The sequence below is a fragment of the Emydura macquarii genome, unplaced genomic scaffold (assembly GCF_026122565.2).
Source record: "Emydura macquarii macquarii isolate MOO-44397 ecotype Brisbane River unplaced genomic scaffold, CSIRO-AGI_Emac_v2 contig_1451, whole genome shotgun sequence".
NCBI lineage: Eukaryota > Metazoa > Chordata > Testudines > Chelidae > Emydura > Emydura macquarii.
The window spans coordinates 6,843,129-6,860,075 of NW_027131588.1; the positions used below are offsets into that span (position 1 = coordinate 6,843,129).

The window sequence follows — 16,947 nt, forward strand, 5'->3', positions numbered from 1 at the left end:
TTTGAAGTGAGAGGAAGAATGGTCCAGTAGTGAGGCCACTAGACTCTGACTTCAAGTTCCTGCTCCACCACAGACTTCCTGAGTGACTTGATCTTTCTGCCCAGTTCCTCATCTATAAAATGGGAATAATAGCGCTTTCCTCCTACCTCATAGGGGATTGTGAGGGACTCAGATGTTATGCTAAAGGTGGCCATATAAATACCTGAGAGAAATTAATTCCACTGTCTGATATTTTGTTCACTGACAATTTAAGATTATTTATGGCCAAAGAAAGAGTATGTCCATGATTAGAATTATATAAATGCTTGCCCACAGGTCATGATTTTCCATAAACTCTGGTACATGACTACTCAAACATGGCTTGGCAATGGAACTTCTGCTTATAGAATAGGTGAGAGTTGAGCATTATTCTGGACCGATGAGTAGCGTTAATTGAAACCAAAGCCATTGGGCTCTTTTTTTCCTTCATAAATAAGGCTGAAAATTGCAAAATGGAAAGAAGAAAATGTTGCTCCTTCTTTTGGAGGAAAGAATTCCTCTAAACTGAAATCTATGCCATTTAATTTCTGTTCATTTGAATCTACAGAGTCAGTGTTTCAAGTTAAATAGATAAATGAGTGGAATTATTTAGGTTTAAATTCACATCCACTTTAAAGCCCCTATACACTGTCAGAACAGTGGAAAGGGGCCTTAGTAAAACTGAATCTTTGTACATAAAAATAAATATAGTTGGCCCTTGCAATTCTTGTAAAGAATTGTAAAGTCTCAAACCTCAGGCTGCACAAGAGGGGATAGGTTCCTTATGCCTTCCCTCCTTATTGCCCTTTTATCATTCCTATGTACACAGAATTCTCAGAATGCACATGTGACTAAGCCCACTGAGGTGATCAGTTGAGGAAGAGCTATAGTTGCAGCCCCCATATCTTTGACTTCACCAGAGGCAGTAACAAATAGATAAGCCAAGCTTAACTGTCTCTAATTATTTGTTTAATAACGAAGAGGAGCCAAGATGGCAGAGAGAAAGGAAAGCTACCTCTGCAGTGTCAGAGCAGTTATGTTCCATGGAAGCTGTTTGAACACTGTTGCTCAACAGTATTGAACGAACACTTGATTTTTCATGTTGATTCTTAGATCGAACAAGTGAGTCAGCTTTCGGCTCTTGTACAAGCCCAGCTGGAGTACCACAGACAGGCAGCACAGATCCTACAGGAAGTTACTGCCAAGTTGGAAGAGAGGTAACATACACTTCTCATCAGACTCTGGAATTTACTCTTCTTTTGTGCAAAGACAGAAAATATGTGCTTGATGTAAGAAATTTAAAAGATCTTTTTCAATTCATAATCACAGCAACAGTGCTGTTGTTTAAGGCACTTGCAAGTCTAGGTTTATGTTGGCTGGAGACACTAATAAGCAACATTATGCATTTTTATTCAAGTGCTCCTGACTTAGGCCCCAATTCAGAAAAAAGTCCCCTATTCAGTAAAGCATGTGCTTAACTGAAAGCATGTGCTTAAGTCCAGTTGAAGTGGTGGGAGTTAAGCATGTGTTTAAGTGCTTTGCTGGATGGATGGACTTAATCTGCTTTCTCAAATCAAAGTCTTAGTATGCACTAATTTTGCATTGGCCTTCTAAAAATCAAATGGGTTGTAAATTATTCTGATTGAAGGACAATACCTTTTTATCCTGTTCCCCTTCACTGTGCACACACAGTGAGCTACGTGACCCAGAAGGGGTCTTGAGGATCCCCATGATTTGCCAATTAAAAAAAAAAAATCCCTCTTCTCAGCTCTAATATCGTAGCCACTATTCAAATAAGGATTGTCACTGGGTTTGCCCCTTTCCCCTCCTCCACTGTGCCTGTGTGTATCACCTCAGAACTCAGTGTCTTTTTAATGTTAGAAACTTGTTGTTACTTACACAGTTCTTTCCAACTAGATTAAATAGATTGGTTCCATTTGAAAAGAGGACAATTACTGTTTTTTTTTTTTTTTTTTAAATCTCCCATCCACCCCAACCCCCACGTCTTTGGAAAAAAGGAACAGATCTGAGAGAGAGGCAGAAAATAATGGAAGGGATTTATTTGCCTTGTCTAGTTCCATCTAATCCTGAATGACTCTTCTCCTAAAATCTTGGACATGGAAGTGACCATAAATCTGAACAGCTTATGATTTCAATATACTGTTCTTACACATTCACTAAAATTAATACAAAGCAAAGTCTTCAGGTTTTTATGTTTTCTGCTATCAATGCTGTAAGTCTAGTTTCTGGTAACACGAAGTCTTGCAATTTCATTATTTCCTAGCACATACAGTTGCTAGCACACACATCCTAACCAGTCCTTACTCCTACACTTGTCTCAGCTCAGCTGCAGCTTGAGCATAACGTACAGAACTTGTTATGGCAGTTAGATTGCTTGGCAGGCTGGTTTTGGCTGCAGTTTACAGAACAGTGAAAGCAGCCAGCAAAGAAGGATTGCCAAGCCATTCTGAATGGATACCATAATTCACATGTTGTATAGCAACATTAAAATGATCATCAGGAGCAGACTGGTTGGGTCACAGTCCAGATGTTATCCTACAAGCACAGGCCAAAAGTGGACACGCCTCCTCCCCATTGCAGAATCCTTTCCCTTTGAGACCAGCAACCAGCCTCCAACCCAGGGCAGATCCCCCTCTGCTCTCTTCACATGTCTGGCAAATAGATAGGTTCAAGCACCTAGGGCCACTCTATTCTGGCGGGTCAGCAGCAATGGCTTCAATATATTACTGTGCATCATCACCAGAGATAAAAATTCTACACAGCAAATTATGCCTCAATTACACCTTTCCAGCTACATTTTCTAGCCATTATGCCTCAGTTACATGTGGGTTTGCACAGCCTTCACACCCATAGGCTTGTGCAGGTGTCATTAATGGCAGAATTGGGCCTACTTGATATTTTACTAGTGGTATTGTGCAAGTAGAAAATAATTCAAATTAATTTTCAGATCCCTGTATACTGCAAAGCCACCACACCAGGGTGTGTGTTGGGTGGAAGGGGGAGGGGACATTTTACTTGTAAACTGAGTAAATTTGATCCTGAGTTACTGAGATACAATATACATGGAATCCCACAATGCCAATTTTACAGACACTTCTCAAGATTTAGCTGCACTTACCATTGAAAAGGGTTACTTTGGGGGAATGACACCCATCTGCCTCCCCTATGTCACTTATTTTTCATGGCCAGAATTCATATGGCTCCTGAAGATCCCATTGGCACCACTTCTTAATCAACCTGAGGAGTTGGTGCTGAATAATACAAAGCTGGCCCTTTCTATCTCTAGGAGCTAGGTGCACTTTCTACTTCCAGCCTCTTCCAGCCTGAGAGACAAGAAATTTGAGTCCAGCCCAGGTCAATATTGACTTATGGATTTTGAAATTTTGGGGCTGGCAAGTCCCCCAAAATCATGGTATTAGCTTAAAAAATCATGAGATTTTAAAAATAAATGTTGCATTCTTTTTATTTGTCTTATGCTTTCTGAGCTTTTAGGGTGCACATGGGTCATGTTTCCAAGCTTTCTGCTGCAACCATAAGGACTAGAAACATATTGCTTTTAAAAAAATGAAAGCTGAGATTTCCATGAAATAATATAATTCCAGGAGCTGGGGCTGTAATAAAAATACTAAACCTTACGATCCTTTCAGTAAAATCATGAGCGTTTACAATACTGCACTGTTTTTTTCATTTTAATCTTAATTTTTTCTATTAGAAACAGGCTTAAATCACACTTTTAAAGACACTATTATGGTAGAGTGGTTTGACCATCACACTGGGAACCTGAGCTTGTGAGTTCTTGTCCTAGCTTTGATACTTGCTCTCTGTGTAGCTTTTGACAAGCCACTAAACCTGTCTGCCTCAGTTTCACAATCTGAGAAAAATGATACTTGCTTCCCTCATGCGAGCTTCAGAAAGATTAATTAGCAGAGCTGGTTGAAAATTTTTCATCAAAACTTTGAGTTTTTGCAAAATATTAAGTCCTCTCTATAAGCTGCTTAAAAGAGAGCAAACCTTTTGAAGGCTATTTTCACAAATTTTCATCAAAATTTTTGACTGCCTCTATTATTTAGTTAATGCTTTTATAGCAATCTGAAGAGCAAAAGAGCTAACTGGGGCGAAGTATTAATATTTTAAAGGGTGAGCAGATCCTGGATATGAGAATCAGAACTGCCATAAGTGAAAGCCAGGCATTTTGAACAGAAGCCATATAGCAGACATATTAACATGTGCTTTGTACCATTAGCACTAATGGAAGCAAACCTGGGACCAAACTTGGGCAATATTACTAAAGCAAAACTCTCACTGAGTCATATCTGAATGTCTTTACTCAGGTATAGTTCCTAGTGAAGTCTCTGAGCTAGATCCTGAGAGGTGCCATAGCATATGCTGCTTCCATTGAGTCACCCTCTTCCTGGATTTATATCCTGCAATCTGAAATTCTTCTCTTTCTTGAGACTTTTATTTTTAGCAATCAGAATCATAGAAACGTAGGACTGGAAAGGACTTCAATAGGTCATCTAGTCCAGTCCCCTGCACTGAGGCTGGACTAAGTGTTATGTAGACCATACTTGACAGGTGTTCGTCTAACCTGTTCTTAAAAACCTTCAATGACAAAGATTCCACAACCTCCCTAGGCAATTTTTTTCCCCAGTTCTTAACTACCCCTTGCAGTTAGGAAATTTTTTCTAATGTCGAACATAAATCTCCCTTGCTGCAATTTAAACCCATTACTTCTTGTCCTCAGTGGCTAAGGAGAACAAGTAATCACCCTTCTCTTATAACAACCTTTCATGTACTTGAAAACTGTCATGTCCCCCCTCAGTTTTTTCTTCTCCAGACTAAACAAACCCATTTTTTCAGCGTTTCCCTGTAGGTCATATTTTTTTAGACCCTTTAATCATTTTTGTTGCTCTCCTCTGGACTTTCTCCAATTTGTCCATATCTTTCCTGAAGCATGGTCTCCAAAACTAGACACAGCACTTGAACAGTGCTGAGTAGAGTGGAAAAATTACTTCATGTGTCTTGCTTACAATACTCCTTCAAAAAAAAAACCCAGAAAGATGGGGTGGTTGGTTTTTTTGTTTTTTGTTTTTTGTTTTTTTTCCCAACAGTATTACTTTATGGACTCATATTTAGCTTTTATGTAGTCTATAATCACAGATCTTTATTTGCAATATACCTTCCTAGGCAGTTATTTCGCATTTTGTGTTTGTGTAATTGATTATTCCTTCCTAAGGGTAGTACTTTGCATTTGTCCTTAATGATTTTCATCCTATTTATTTCAGACCATTTGTCCAGTTTGTCATTTTGAATTCTAATCCTGTCCTCCAAAGTGCTAGCAACCACTCCCAGCTTGGTATCAGCCACATATTTTACCAATGTGTATTTTCCCTAAGCATTTATCCAAATCATTTATCAAGATATTGAATAGAACCGGATCCAGGACAGATCCCTGCAGGGCCCCACTTAACCTGCCCTTCCATCTTGACAGTGAACCATCGATAAGTATTCTTTGAATACAATTTTCCAACCAGTTGGGCACCCACCTTATAGTAGGTTCAACTAGGCTATATTTCCTTATTTGTTTATGAGACAGTCATATGAGAAAGTATCAGAAGCTGTACTGAAGTTGAGATATATCACATCTACTGCTTCCCCCCACCCACAAGGCTTTTTATCCTGTCAAAGAAAGAGATTAGGTTGTTTGATATGATTTATTCTTGACAAATGCTTGACTGTTAATTTTTCTTTTAATTATAAGGTGATAAGTAATTCAGCTGAACAATGCATAACATTGCCATTGGAGAATGTGTATCAACTGCAGTCATGCTCCCTTCTACCCCCATTTACAAATGAAGTGACTTTGCTCCTGAACATCAGTGTGGTAATCTCACCCTTATCCACCCTTGTTCTGCCCACAAAATCACCACAGTTGGTACCGTTGTTCAGGTGAGGCCCAGAAGTGGAACACCAAAGATCTCTCAGGTCAGGATTGAGCCATTGAGCTGGCTAGAGATGCTTGTGCAGTACTTGCCCTCACTAGACGTCCTGAGACTGTTGTATGTCCCTTCCTTTCATGAGCCTCCCTTCACTATGGCTTTGTCTTTACTGCTAAGAAAGATGTGTAACTAACATGCATGAGCTATCCTGAAAACACAGGATAAAACACAGAGAAGACTAGATACTTTAGCTTTACCGTGAGGTAAATGGCCCTATATCACTTCCAGTGCTTGACTTTGGTGAGCTTCCCTCACAGTAAAATGAAAGTACCTGGTCTTCATTGTGTTTTTACCTCAGGATAGGTCTCCTGTGATAGTTACCTGGAGGTAAAAAAAAATGCATCTTTTGTAGCAATGAGGACAAGGCCTCTGAGTCCAAAGCAAACCAGTGTAGATGCTAATTCATAGTGGGGGAGAAAATTAGCAGCCCCTCACAGTGGTGTCAAATGATGTGCTTTTTGTAATGCAGACTAATCTAGCAGCTGGAAGCCACTCCATGAACCAAATTTTGTGTAGTCTGGCCCATTAGTGAGCATGAACTTCAGTCTTGGCAGAAAAGAAAGAAAAACCTCCATATTTTACTAATCTTGGTGTGTGGTCTGTTGACAAGAAACTAGCTCTGAATATTTAAGTTTCTTCACATTTTTCAGAATAAAAGAAGCGTCATCTCAACCCAGAAGAGAATACCAGCCAAAACCCCGCATGAGCCTGGATTTTTCCAGTGGTGAGAATACCCAGTACAATGGAGGGTTATCCCAGACCAGTACCCCTAAACCAGCAGGTAAAAGGAATGAGGAAGGAGAATGTAGTCTTGTCTGTCTCAATTTTTTGCTATGATGCTAAAACTCTAAATTCACTTTTTCAGTTTAGCTTTCCCACAACCATCATATGCCCAGCTGCAGTGAAGGGAGAGGGAGGGGAAAAGTGTAAAGGAGAATAGGGCAGAGCTGTTGAAACTAAACTGTTGAATTAGTCCAGTGGCCAACTCTGGCACTGTTCTCTTTATAAAGAGCTAAGATACTATGGTGATGGGTGCAGTACAAGCACCTAAATAGATAGATGATCCATTTTATTAAATCTGTGCCTTAGTGGCCAGTGATTCTATCCATCACTTAATGGATGCTGTCACATCAAATTTGCCTTAAAATTTAGAATTTGTAAAAATGGATATTTAGAAAATGTAGAGGCCAACTGAAAGATTTCCATGAAAATGCACACTCCTATGCAGTCCTTGAAACTCAGATATTGCAGCTGATCCTGAAAGTGAAAAGACTATGAACAAAAACAAAACTGGGGGAATTGATGCTCATTGTTCAGATGAGAGAAATGCAAAGTAAACAAAGTGCATAAACAGTGACAAGTGTCTTAAGTAATGACTTTGTTTAAAATGTACACTTAATAAGATGATGGCACTTTGCTACTCTCAGGAATGCTTTTTCATCACATGTGATAAAAGGTGTTCTTTTTGGACCCAATCCTGCAAGGCCCTGAGCACCCTCTACTCCCATTGACACAAGTGGGAATTATGAGTATATGCCACCTTGCAGGATTGGATGATTTCTCCCCCTACCTCTGTAATCAGGATTTCCTTCCTCTCCATCACATCTTGATGTGCATGTTTGACATCCTCAGCATGGGTGCACAACACCACCTCCATTTTGTATTCTGTCATAGCATCTAGAAGCTGACTTGCATAGCCCTGTAATTTCAAAACTCCTTGCCCCCTCCCCCACTGTGCCAGAGGGGATGAGATGCAGATTCCTAGTGCATGAGGGCAGTCTGTGACCTACTAATGTTCTTCCAGTCATGACACCAGCTGTCTTTTCTTCACTTTTTTCTGTATTTCTGTTTCTGTAGCAGAAAAGAGTTAAACACAGACGATGCTGTGTCTTCTACAAACCGTATTTTCCGGTCATGGGTGATACTGGCATTTCACTAAGACACTTTGCAAATGATAGGTTGCAATATTTTCCTCTGTCGGAGCCCCATCATGTGAAGTGCTGAGCACCTCCAGAAAGGTGTTTAATATTTTGAAAGTCCTAGAATAAGAGGCTTTTCAGAAACACCTTACCACAGAAATGAGAATGGGAGAAAATTTAAAAAAGGGAGTCCCCAGGACTTAGGCCTTGTCTACGTTTAAAAGTTTTGCCAATATGGCTGTATATGGATTTGCCAATATGGATTTATACTGTCATCCCTCCTAGCGTAGAAACAGTTATACCAGCAAAAAAAGTGCTCTTGCCTGTATTGTTTATGGTGGTAGCCTCAGTGAAACAAAGCTATGTCTACACTAGAAGTGCTTTACTGGTATAGGAATACTAGTGCAGTATACCAGCAAAGTGCTCCTAGTGTGGCTATATCTACCCCAGCAAAACAGTGTTTTGTAACTGTATGCCCTGAGTAAAACAAGCTATACTAATAAAAATGAAGCTTTGCCTATATAACTGTGTCTACGTTAGGGGCGTCTGCTGGCATAATTACGTTGGCTGGGGATCACACTTCTTCACACCCCTGAGCCACATAGCTGTGCTGTCCGAAGTCTGTAGTGTAGATGTGGTCTAAGCTATAGAAAGAAGAGCACTTTTATGCCAGTATAACTGCATTTATAATAGGGCTTTTGCTTTGTCATGAAAAAAATCATACCCCACACTGACAGAACTATGCTGTTAAGTGTAGACCTGGCCTTGTTTTCAGGGTTCTAGAACACCTGGTTAACAAAGCTTCAGATATGGAAACTTGCAACGTACCATAATCTGATGTCTGCTTTGGGGGCATTGCATTAGTTCTAGTTTTGGATGATGTCATTAAGCTGTAAACACGATGGGAATTGTAATAGAAATGGGAATAGATGCTAATGATAATAACCAATAATAGTTACCAAGATTTCTAAGCACTCTGTTTCAATGTGTCCCTTCTTTTTAGGCATTCCAATGGATCAGCCATGCTGCCGAGCTCTGTATGACTTTGACCCAGAAAATGAAGGGGAGTTGGGCTTTAAAGAGGGTGATATCATTACCCTCACTAACCAGATTGATGAGAACTGGTATGAAGGGATGCTTCATGGCCAGTCAGGCTTCTTCCCTATCAATTATGTGGATATTCTGGTACCTTTGCCCCATTAGGACGGCTGACTCACCACCTCTAGACCCTGATAGTCATGTTGATACCACTGCTTTCAAAAGGCTGCTTCCTACACCTCACAAGTGCAAACTGCAGTGGTTAAAGTCATCAAGTCCCACTGAGCATTGATTTACGTGTTGTCATGCGGCATAGTGGTGATGCGTGGTATCTTCTGAGGAAGCACAATGTGACATGTGGATTTGTATGCTAGGTGTGTGAGCCCCTGGTAACCAGAGCCATTGTTTGTATGGTACTGGGAAAACAATGGCAAGCAAAGTTGATGACTCACAGTGAAAGAGAGGAAAGCAAGTGCGTTATTGGGAAGATAATGCCCATCACCACTGTATTACTTTTTTTTAGTCTTAGTTCTTGATTATTTTTTTTTTAATAAAAGGGAAAAGTTCTTGCCATTCCATCTTTCCCTTCACAAGGATACGGTTCACGAAGGTCTAATATTGACTCACCAGCATTGTGTCTTCTGATCAGAATGATTTAGGATTGGTTACTGTTCTCAGAGCCAGTATAATGTTGACCCTACAGTTTCTCTGAAAGTGAGCTACCATTGTACTGTATGTGCTGCTGATCTGCAAGTGGTTTTATATTCTGCAGTGTTAATAGTAGGCCTGTTCAATCTTCAGGTAAATTGCAAACCATAAAAAGAAAAGGCCAGTAATAAAGAGCTTGGGTTACAAGTCAAATATGTTTGCTCTTCAGAAACTTTGAACACAATAAACAAAATGCCAGCAAGAGGGCAGGGTGGGGAATAAAACTATCATAAGTGTTATGTACTTCATGTAAAGTTTTGCCAGAAAATCACACCATTCAAGCACTGGGAGCCCTCAGTACACTCATACACTGGGAAAAAACCAAGCCAACCGTCCTTTTTATTTTTGTCTACTTTGTGTTCTTTGAACATCATTTGTGCATATTCTGCCCTCAATGAGGACTAAATAAAATAGATTTTGGTGCTGGGCAATTAAAGACTTGTGGCCGTATACGCAAAAATGTTTCCCAGGAGTTTAGTTCTTTCTTTAATTTTTCCCCACCCTTCCTGCATTTTGTGTGTACAGTGCTATGCCTAGCTTATCAGCATTCTTTTTGTAACAGTCGTAAGAGTTCTATTAGTTTAGTTATCCAGAGTTCTATTTATCTAAAATGTACAGACTCTTTCAGAGGTTTAATGTGCTGCTTTGGATGTGCCACTTCAGTACTGGATCACATGAAATGAAGGCAATCCTACTGCTTAATATATAAATTATATTGTGGAAAGTATTGATATTTCAAATAAATAATGCTGACAGAATAATCAGAATGATGCTTGAATTATTCTCTCTTTGGATAAGAACAATGGTTGTATTATGTGCCAATTCATCCAGTGTCTTATTTCAGAAAGCATATTCATTAAAAGTGAGCGGCAATCCTAAAGCATAAAATTCCCTTTTATATTGCTATTATCAGACCCAACATTCCTTCCATCAAAGTCAATGGGAGTGTTGCCATTGACTACAATGGGAACATGGTCAGAGCCATAACTAGAGTGACCCAAGTAAATGGGATAAGACAAGCAGTCAGCACATTAATTGAATGTCATGCTCTGTGTGATGTATCAGCATGCAATCTTCTGGTGACACAATACCTATCATGAAAGAGTTCTGGGGATTGCAATCCACCTACTAAGGTTTAAAGATCAGGTGAGTTCTGATTTCTTTTCTTTTATTTCAATATTGTGTTTCATAGTCTTATTTTACGTAGTCTTTATTCAGTTAATTGCTGTGTATATATCCGTATGCACGCTAACATGAATCTTACAGGCTAAAGGCTCAATCCTCTTTTCAGATACAGCTCTCATTAATTTTCCTAGGAATAGTTTAGGGGTAAATAAGGGCAAAATTAGTCTCTAGATATGTTCCCATCGATAATTGTACCCTCTGTGTTTCATGGCTTCTACATCATCTGTGCTATCAGATCAATTGCCCATAAGCAGAATAATGAAGACCAAATTGGTGTCAAGCTAGTATAACTCATCTCTGAAGTTACATTTATGATAGACATTTTTCAATTAAATAAAAATATAAAGGTACATCATATGAATCCGTCACCCAGCCTGCCACATCCACTATCTCCCCATTCAAAAAACAAGGAAGCTTTGCAAAAAAACTGATTCAAAATCTTACATCTATGCCAAATGGGAAAGCTGCTGTTCATCTGGGCAGATCGTCCACTGTTGTAAATTTTCATAGCTGTGTTTAAGTCAATGGAGCTTTGGCAATTTAGCTGAGATCTGCCCTAGTGTAAGATTGGTAGAATAAGGTCCAAAGACACCGAGGGCCAAATTCAGCCCTCCAGTGCATAAAGAAGCCCATGGGACCCCCCACCTAAGTATATTGCATTAAGGAATGAAAATTGGTTTGGATTATACACATCCTCAGCTTCTCGTCCCTTCCTAAAACCTGGGACAACTTATGAAGTAAAACACTATTGAAAGTGAGTAAGGGTGGGAGAATTGGTCCCCTTTTGTTTCAGTCCTGAGATTGGTTTATAAGAAGAGTCGATTTTTACCAAGCACTCAGTAATCAATCAATACATAATGTACATTATCTGAATGTTAAAACAGAAGTAGATCACATTTTCCCATAACAAAATGAAACCTTTCTAATGCTCTGCTTCATTTAAGATAGAGAGCATGATAACAGTCTATTGTAGAGGGTTAATGACTATGATGCAGTGGTGTGAGATTAGAGATTGCAGATGTGCTGTTTTAACAAAGTGTATCTTCAATAATAGGTGAACATACATAAGTAATAAGGTGTATGTAAGGTGTTGGTTGTTAGCAAAAGACAGGTGCAAATGCTGAACTCTTTAACCCAAAACAGAGCCAGATGCTGATACCCTTACTCAAGGCGAATAGTACCTTATATCACCAGTGGTCCCATTTGAAGACAGTGTTGGGATCTCACCCAGTGATACTTTCCTTTATTTGTTCTGCAATGTTTGCTCCAGGTGGTGCAATGGTAGGAAGATAGCCTTAGAGACTTTACATCTGATACAAGCAAAAGGATGACTAGCAATCTGCACTGCCAGCGATTGTAGGACCCACTCTGCTACGCTTACACTAAGAAACATTTTATTCCATGAGTAAGGATGGCAAAATCAAGCCCTTTATTAATAGGTTTAGGATATTTCAGGGTTCTAGGCTTCAAAGGTTATCATGGGTCATGAATAGTTACAAAGTCCTTTCATTACCTTTCCTCCTAGCCTGGATGGAATAAGAGATCACTTGTCTTCCAGAGACTCACAGACAGAGTGAGAGAAATTTAAATCAAGAAGCTGCTTACTCCCCTTTCATTATTGCTTTAAAGCTTTACCTGTGGGACCACATGGCTTTCAGAAGCATGTCTGCTCCTCTACTGATGGAGAAAGGCTTCTGCAGTAACTGGTGACTTTATAACTTGTTTTCTCAGCTTTCTTTGTAAGGTACATGCAGCCTTCAGGAACATTTCATAAACATTACATGAGTATCTAATTGCCAGACCTGGCACTAGAAGCTTTATTGAATGCACTGCCACACAGAGGGAAATAAAAAATCCTCTGACACTGAAGTATTAGCATCAGAATGTATCAAAATGTCCTTACATACTAAGTTCCACACCTGAAGTTACAGGGGTGTAAGGATCTGTTCAGGACATCCAGAACCCTGACCATGCTGTTACCACTCTGCCTCAACCAGGGGGCATGTTGCTGGGATTTAAACTGTGTCAGCTCTGACACACCAGTCTATCTGCCACACCAGCAAACTCCTCCAGACATTGCCAGTCTTAACTTTGCCTCACAGGTAACAATCAGTGAATTCCAGTTCCCAGGTTCCCCAGAGACATCTCTCTCTGCAGTGTCCCATTCCTCTCACTAGCCACTCCTAGAAACTAAGTTTGCTGCTTCCAAAGAGACCATATACACATCAGCCTGTTAGGTTAGCAGAGGAGTCAGTCTTTATTTCAATATAACAGCACTGAGAGAATTTATAGTAAAACTAAGTTTAGCAACAAAAAAATTATACTAAGCAAGTGATACTAAGCAAGAGAAAAAGGCACAGGTATGGTATCACAACCTCCTGAGGTGACCTTTAAAGGGGCTTCAACTGACTGGCACCCCTTAGTTTGCAATCAGTGTTTGGACCCTCCTCTTTAAAGTCTGTCAGCCTGTCACTTCCTAGGCTCATCATCTCTGCCAGTCACCTGGCTGTTTTCTTGGAGGCAGCCTGGTACCAGGCTGTCACCACCTTGCTATCTCCAGGTCTTTCTGCCTCCTCTTCCCTTTATAGCAGGAGCTATTTCCTTTATGGTTGCAGCTGTGGGTGCCTGCATCCATGATTGGCAGCTGCGAGGGGGTGTGATCAAGCTCCTTCCTTGTAAACCGCAGGGACTCTCCTCTCCCACCCTGTCTATGTTCAATATGGGGTTTGTAGACCCCATTACATGTGGTTACAAACAAAACACTTTCTAGTGACTGATAAGTTACAATCTTTGCCTAAGCAGTTTTCTCACTTACATCAAATTACCAGCATATACAGTCCTCCAGCCCAGAGGATCAGAATCAGAGGATGCTGTCCCCTTTGCTCTGTAAGTGTTGGATAACTCAGGAGTTGTGCTACCCCCCCCCCCCCCACACCTCTCCCCACCCTTTTTTTTTTTTTAAATCAGTAAACCTTTGAACTATATTCTTGGAAAAGTTAACCCAGACAAAGTTCCTGGTGTGTAGATGCCATGCTGTCTTCCTCATCCTCTGATCAATTTGCTTTTTTTAATGGACTTAATCGGTTGTTTACTTTAGATGTGAAGGTACTTCCATTGTCTCTGGCCTCGCCTTGCTCAAGGGAGATGCAGGCAAACAAGTGAAACAACATTCCTTTGTCGTTGACAAACTTGTTTATCCAGTCTACTCAGATTGCTTGGGCTGACCATATATTTCCAACATACATACACAATTCTCTACATGCTAACCATATATACATCATTCAATAATATTAAGGACCAGCATGTCTTCAGTTTTTGTGGTACCTTACAAGACACTCTTTGGCTAAATTGTCTGACAACAGTATGTCAGTGTGCCTTTTGCCAGTTGGCATAAGGGGTTCTTAGGATCTCAATGAAACTTTCACCTTTCCCTTATATTTCTTGTTATTGAAAACTTACAAAACTAACAGTTCCCAAAACAGTTTTAAGAGTAGGATTCAAATAAAACATAACCCATTGCCCTCTAAGGGCCAAATGCATCCTTGATGTAAGCCTGGGGAGTTTGGATACAAATGGGATATGTAAATAGCCTTGTTATGATTTATTATGGCTGTGCACCGTGGTGTGCTTTCCATGTTGTTTACCTTTAATAAGTGTCCACTGCTAACAGACAGCAATTTTAATGAATAGCTTTACTTGGAATTGTAAAGACAACACGCTAGTGGGCTTCTGACTCATCATCCGAAGTTAACCAATTAAACAATCTAAATAATGAAAACCTAGCCCAGCCACCCTTCTGATTCCTACTTAAATCACAAGCCAGAGCTAGAATTACATGGCAAAGAGTCTCGCTTAGCTACATTATCACATATGCTACGTGTCTTCATTCCTTTTTTAAACCTGGAGTAGCTGGTTGAAAATGCATCCAAAGTTAATAATTGTCTTGACATCCCACTGGTCAATTACCCATGTGATCTATATTTAAATCTAATGTGCTGACACATCAGCTAGTGAATGATAGCAAGCGAGGGAGCAATTCTACATTTTTATGTTGTGTAGCTGTAAAGAGGGTGATGGGTGCCTTAGAAATAACTTAGACAGACAAATGGACACAGAATCTGTCCAAAGTAAGGGTACCAGTGAATTCCAAACTGTGTGAAAGTTACTGATGTATCTGGCTAGTTTATGTATAGGTATAACTTGCCAAATTGTTTGTGATTAATGGCACTTCCAGCTGTTAGTACTTGTTTGCAGAGGTGGGCGAGCCAGTTACTGCAGAACCCAGCCTAAGGTGGAATGGTTGAAAGTAGCTTGGTTACTAGTGCATGAATTTAGAGCAAGTCAATGACAGTATTTCAATAATACTTCCTAGCAGTTGCAGAAACTTGTATAAATGTTCCTCATTTTAATATGCTGTATCTTCCCCTCCTTAGGTGGATAGCTGGAGTGCTGGCTGGACTTCTCTTGGCTTTGGTCTTCTTTGGCTCTAGCCTCCAACTTTTATTTTCTAGCCTCCCGATCTATTTTATTTTCAGCTTTGATTTCAAGCCTGCTATGGGAAGTGTGTTCGTTCCACAGAAGAGGGTCAAATAAGAAAGTCACTTTCAAAATCAGGGATGCTTCTATCATCCATTAGTGATTGACTAAGTTATGGGTTACATTTGCCTCAAGCTTTATCCTGAGACTTTTAAATGACAAGTTCCTGGCTAGCCTTGTCCAAATGGCTGCTATCCCCTCTGGGGTGTGTTAGATCAGTATTTCCTAAGCTGGGGGATGCCAGATGAATGAAATAGGAGGTGCTGGGGAGAGGAGAGGAATACTGGAGAGGGAGCCTGCAAGACACCATATCCCATCCCACCCACACACCAGTCCAAACCTACTGCTGTGAGATCAGGTGAGGGAGCTTGGAAGTTCTTTCCTCCCTGTTCCTATTTTGATCCCTAATGTAACTGGCGGTAGCAACAGCAGCCATGTACAGGGCTGGAGACCTAGGAAAGCGCCTGCTATAGCCCATTCTTCTCCTATCTGATTCCACTGTATTCATAGAAATGTAGGACTGCAAGGGACCTCCCTAGGCCGTCTAGTCCCCTGTACTCAAGGTAGGAGTCAACTGATCAAAGAAGGGGAAGAATATCTTTGGATACAGACTGGCTAACCTACTGAGGAGGGCTTTGAACTAAAGTAAATGGGGACGAGAGACAAAAGCCCATAGGTAAATCAAAAACATGGAGACCCAGGAGAAAGGTTGGTATTTGGGGGAAGGATGGGCAATTACAGCAGGGACAAGGGAGAGACAAGAGGGAACATAGAGGGTAAATCAAATCAGTTTCTTAGATATCTGTATACTCATGCAAGAAGTATAAACAAACAGGAAGAACTAGAACTACTAGTGAATAAGCACAACTATGACATAGATATTCAGATCATTCTGGAGTGGCCCCAATGCATGTCCTCTCTTTTCCTCAAGGGCATGTAGCCTTTTCTTGAATGTGGCCTGGGGGGGGTCTACAGTGGAACTGGAGCAACCAGAGGTGAAATGGGAAGAGAAGAGGAAGCAATGTAAAAACCACATGGAAAAGGCTAGTAAAAAGGAAAATAAAAATACATAGAAAAAAGAGAAGGGGAGGAGGACAGAAAAGGAGAAATGAGAGAGAAAATTGACAGAAAAAAACCAGAGATGGCAGCCACTGTATCAGACATAGTGCAAGGGATTATGGGGGGATAGGAGATGCCTATTCACCAGTCCACCCCATGGGGGGATGTGATGGGGTGTATCAGACCCTTTGAGGCCCCCAGCTGGAAGCCTTAGGATCCTACCACACCCCATCCCAAAAAGGGACCAGTAGAGAGGCTGCAGGGAGCAGCCAGTCAGAGCCCAGCAGGCTCCTGTAAAAAGAACCTGCTGGACAGGGCAAATCAGTTGCTGGCTGAAGCACAGGGAGTAAGAATGGTGCTTCTGGCAGGCTGCAGTACCTGGACTGAGCAGTTGCTGGCTACAGCCAGGAGAGCAAGAAGGGTGTTCCTGACCAATTGGGGAACACAAGTGGGATCTTCAGCTT

The 16,947-nt window shown here is 40.6% G+C and overlaps 1 protein-coding gene across 2 annotated transcripts in view; it reads left to right on the forward strand.

Moving 5' to 3' along the window:
• The window catches only part of SH3GL2 (SH3 domain containing GRB2 like 2, endophilin A1), a 131,448-nt gene extending 120,984 nt beyond the window's left edge, over positions 1-10,464 (forward strand). The window contains exons 7-9 of one of the 2 annotated variants that reach the window (XM_067553129.1): positions 1,132-1,235; positions 6,671-6,819; positions 8,961-10,464. In XM_067553129.1, coding sequence (XP_067409230.1) covers positions 1,132-1,235; positions 6,671-6,819; positions 8,961-9,160 — 453 coding nt within the window. In that variant the 3' untranslated portion in view covers positions 9,161-10,464. The remainder of the gene's footprint in view (positions 1-1,131; positions 1,236-6,670; positions 6,820-8,960) is intronic. The other variant, XM_067553130.1, reaches the window with a different exon arrangement.
• The last annotated feature ends 6,483 nt before the right edge of the window (positions 10,465-16,947 follow it).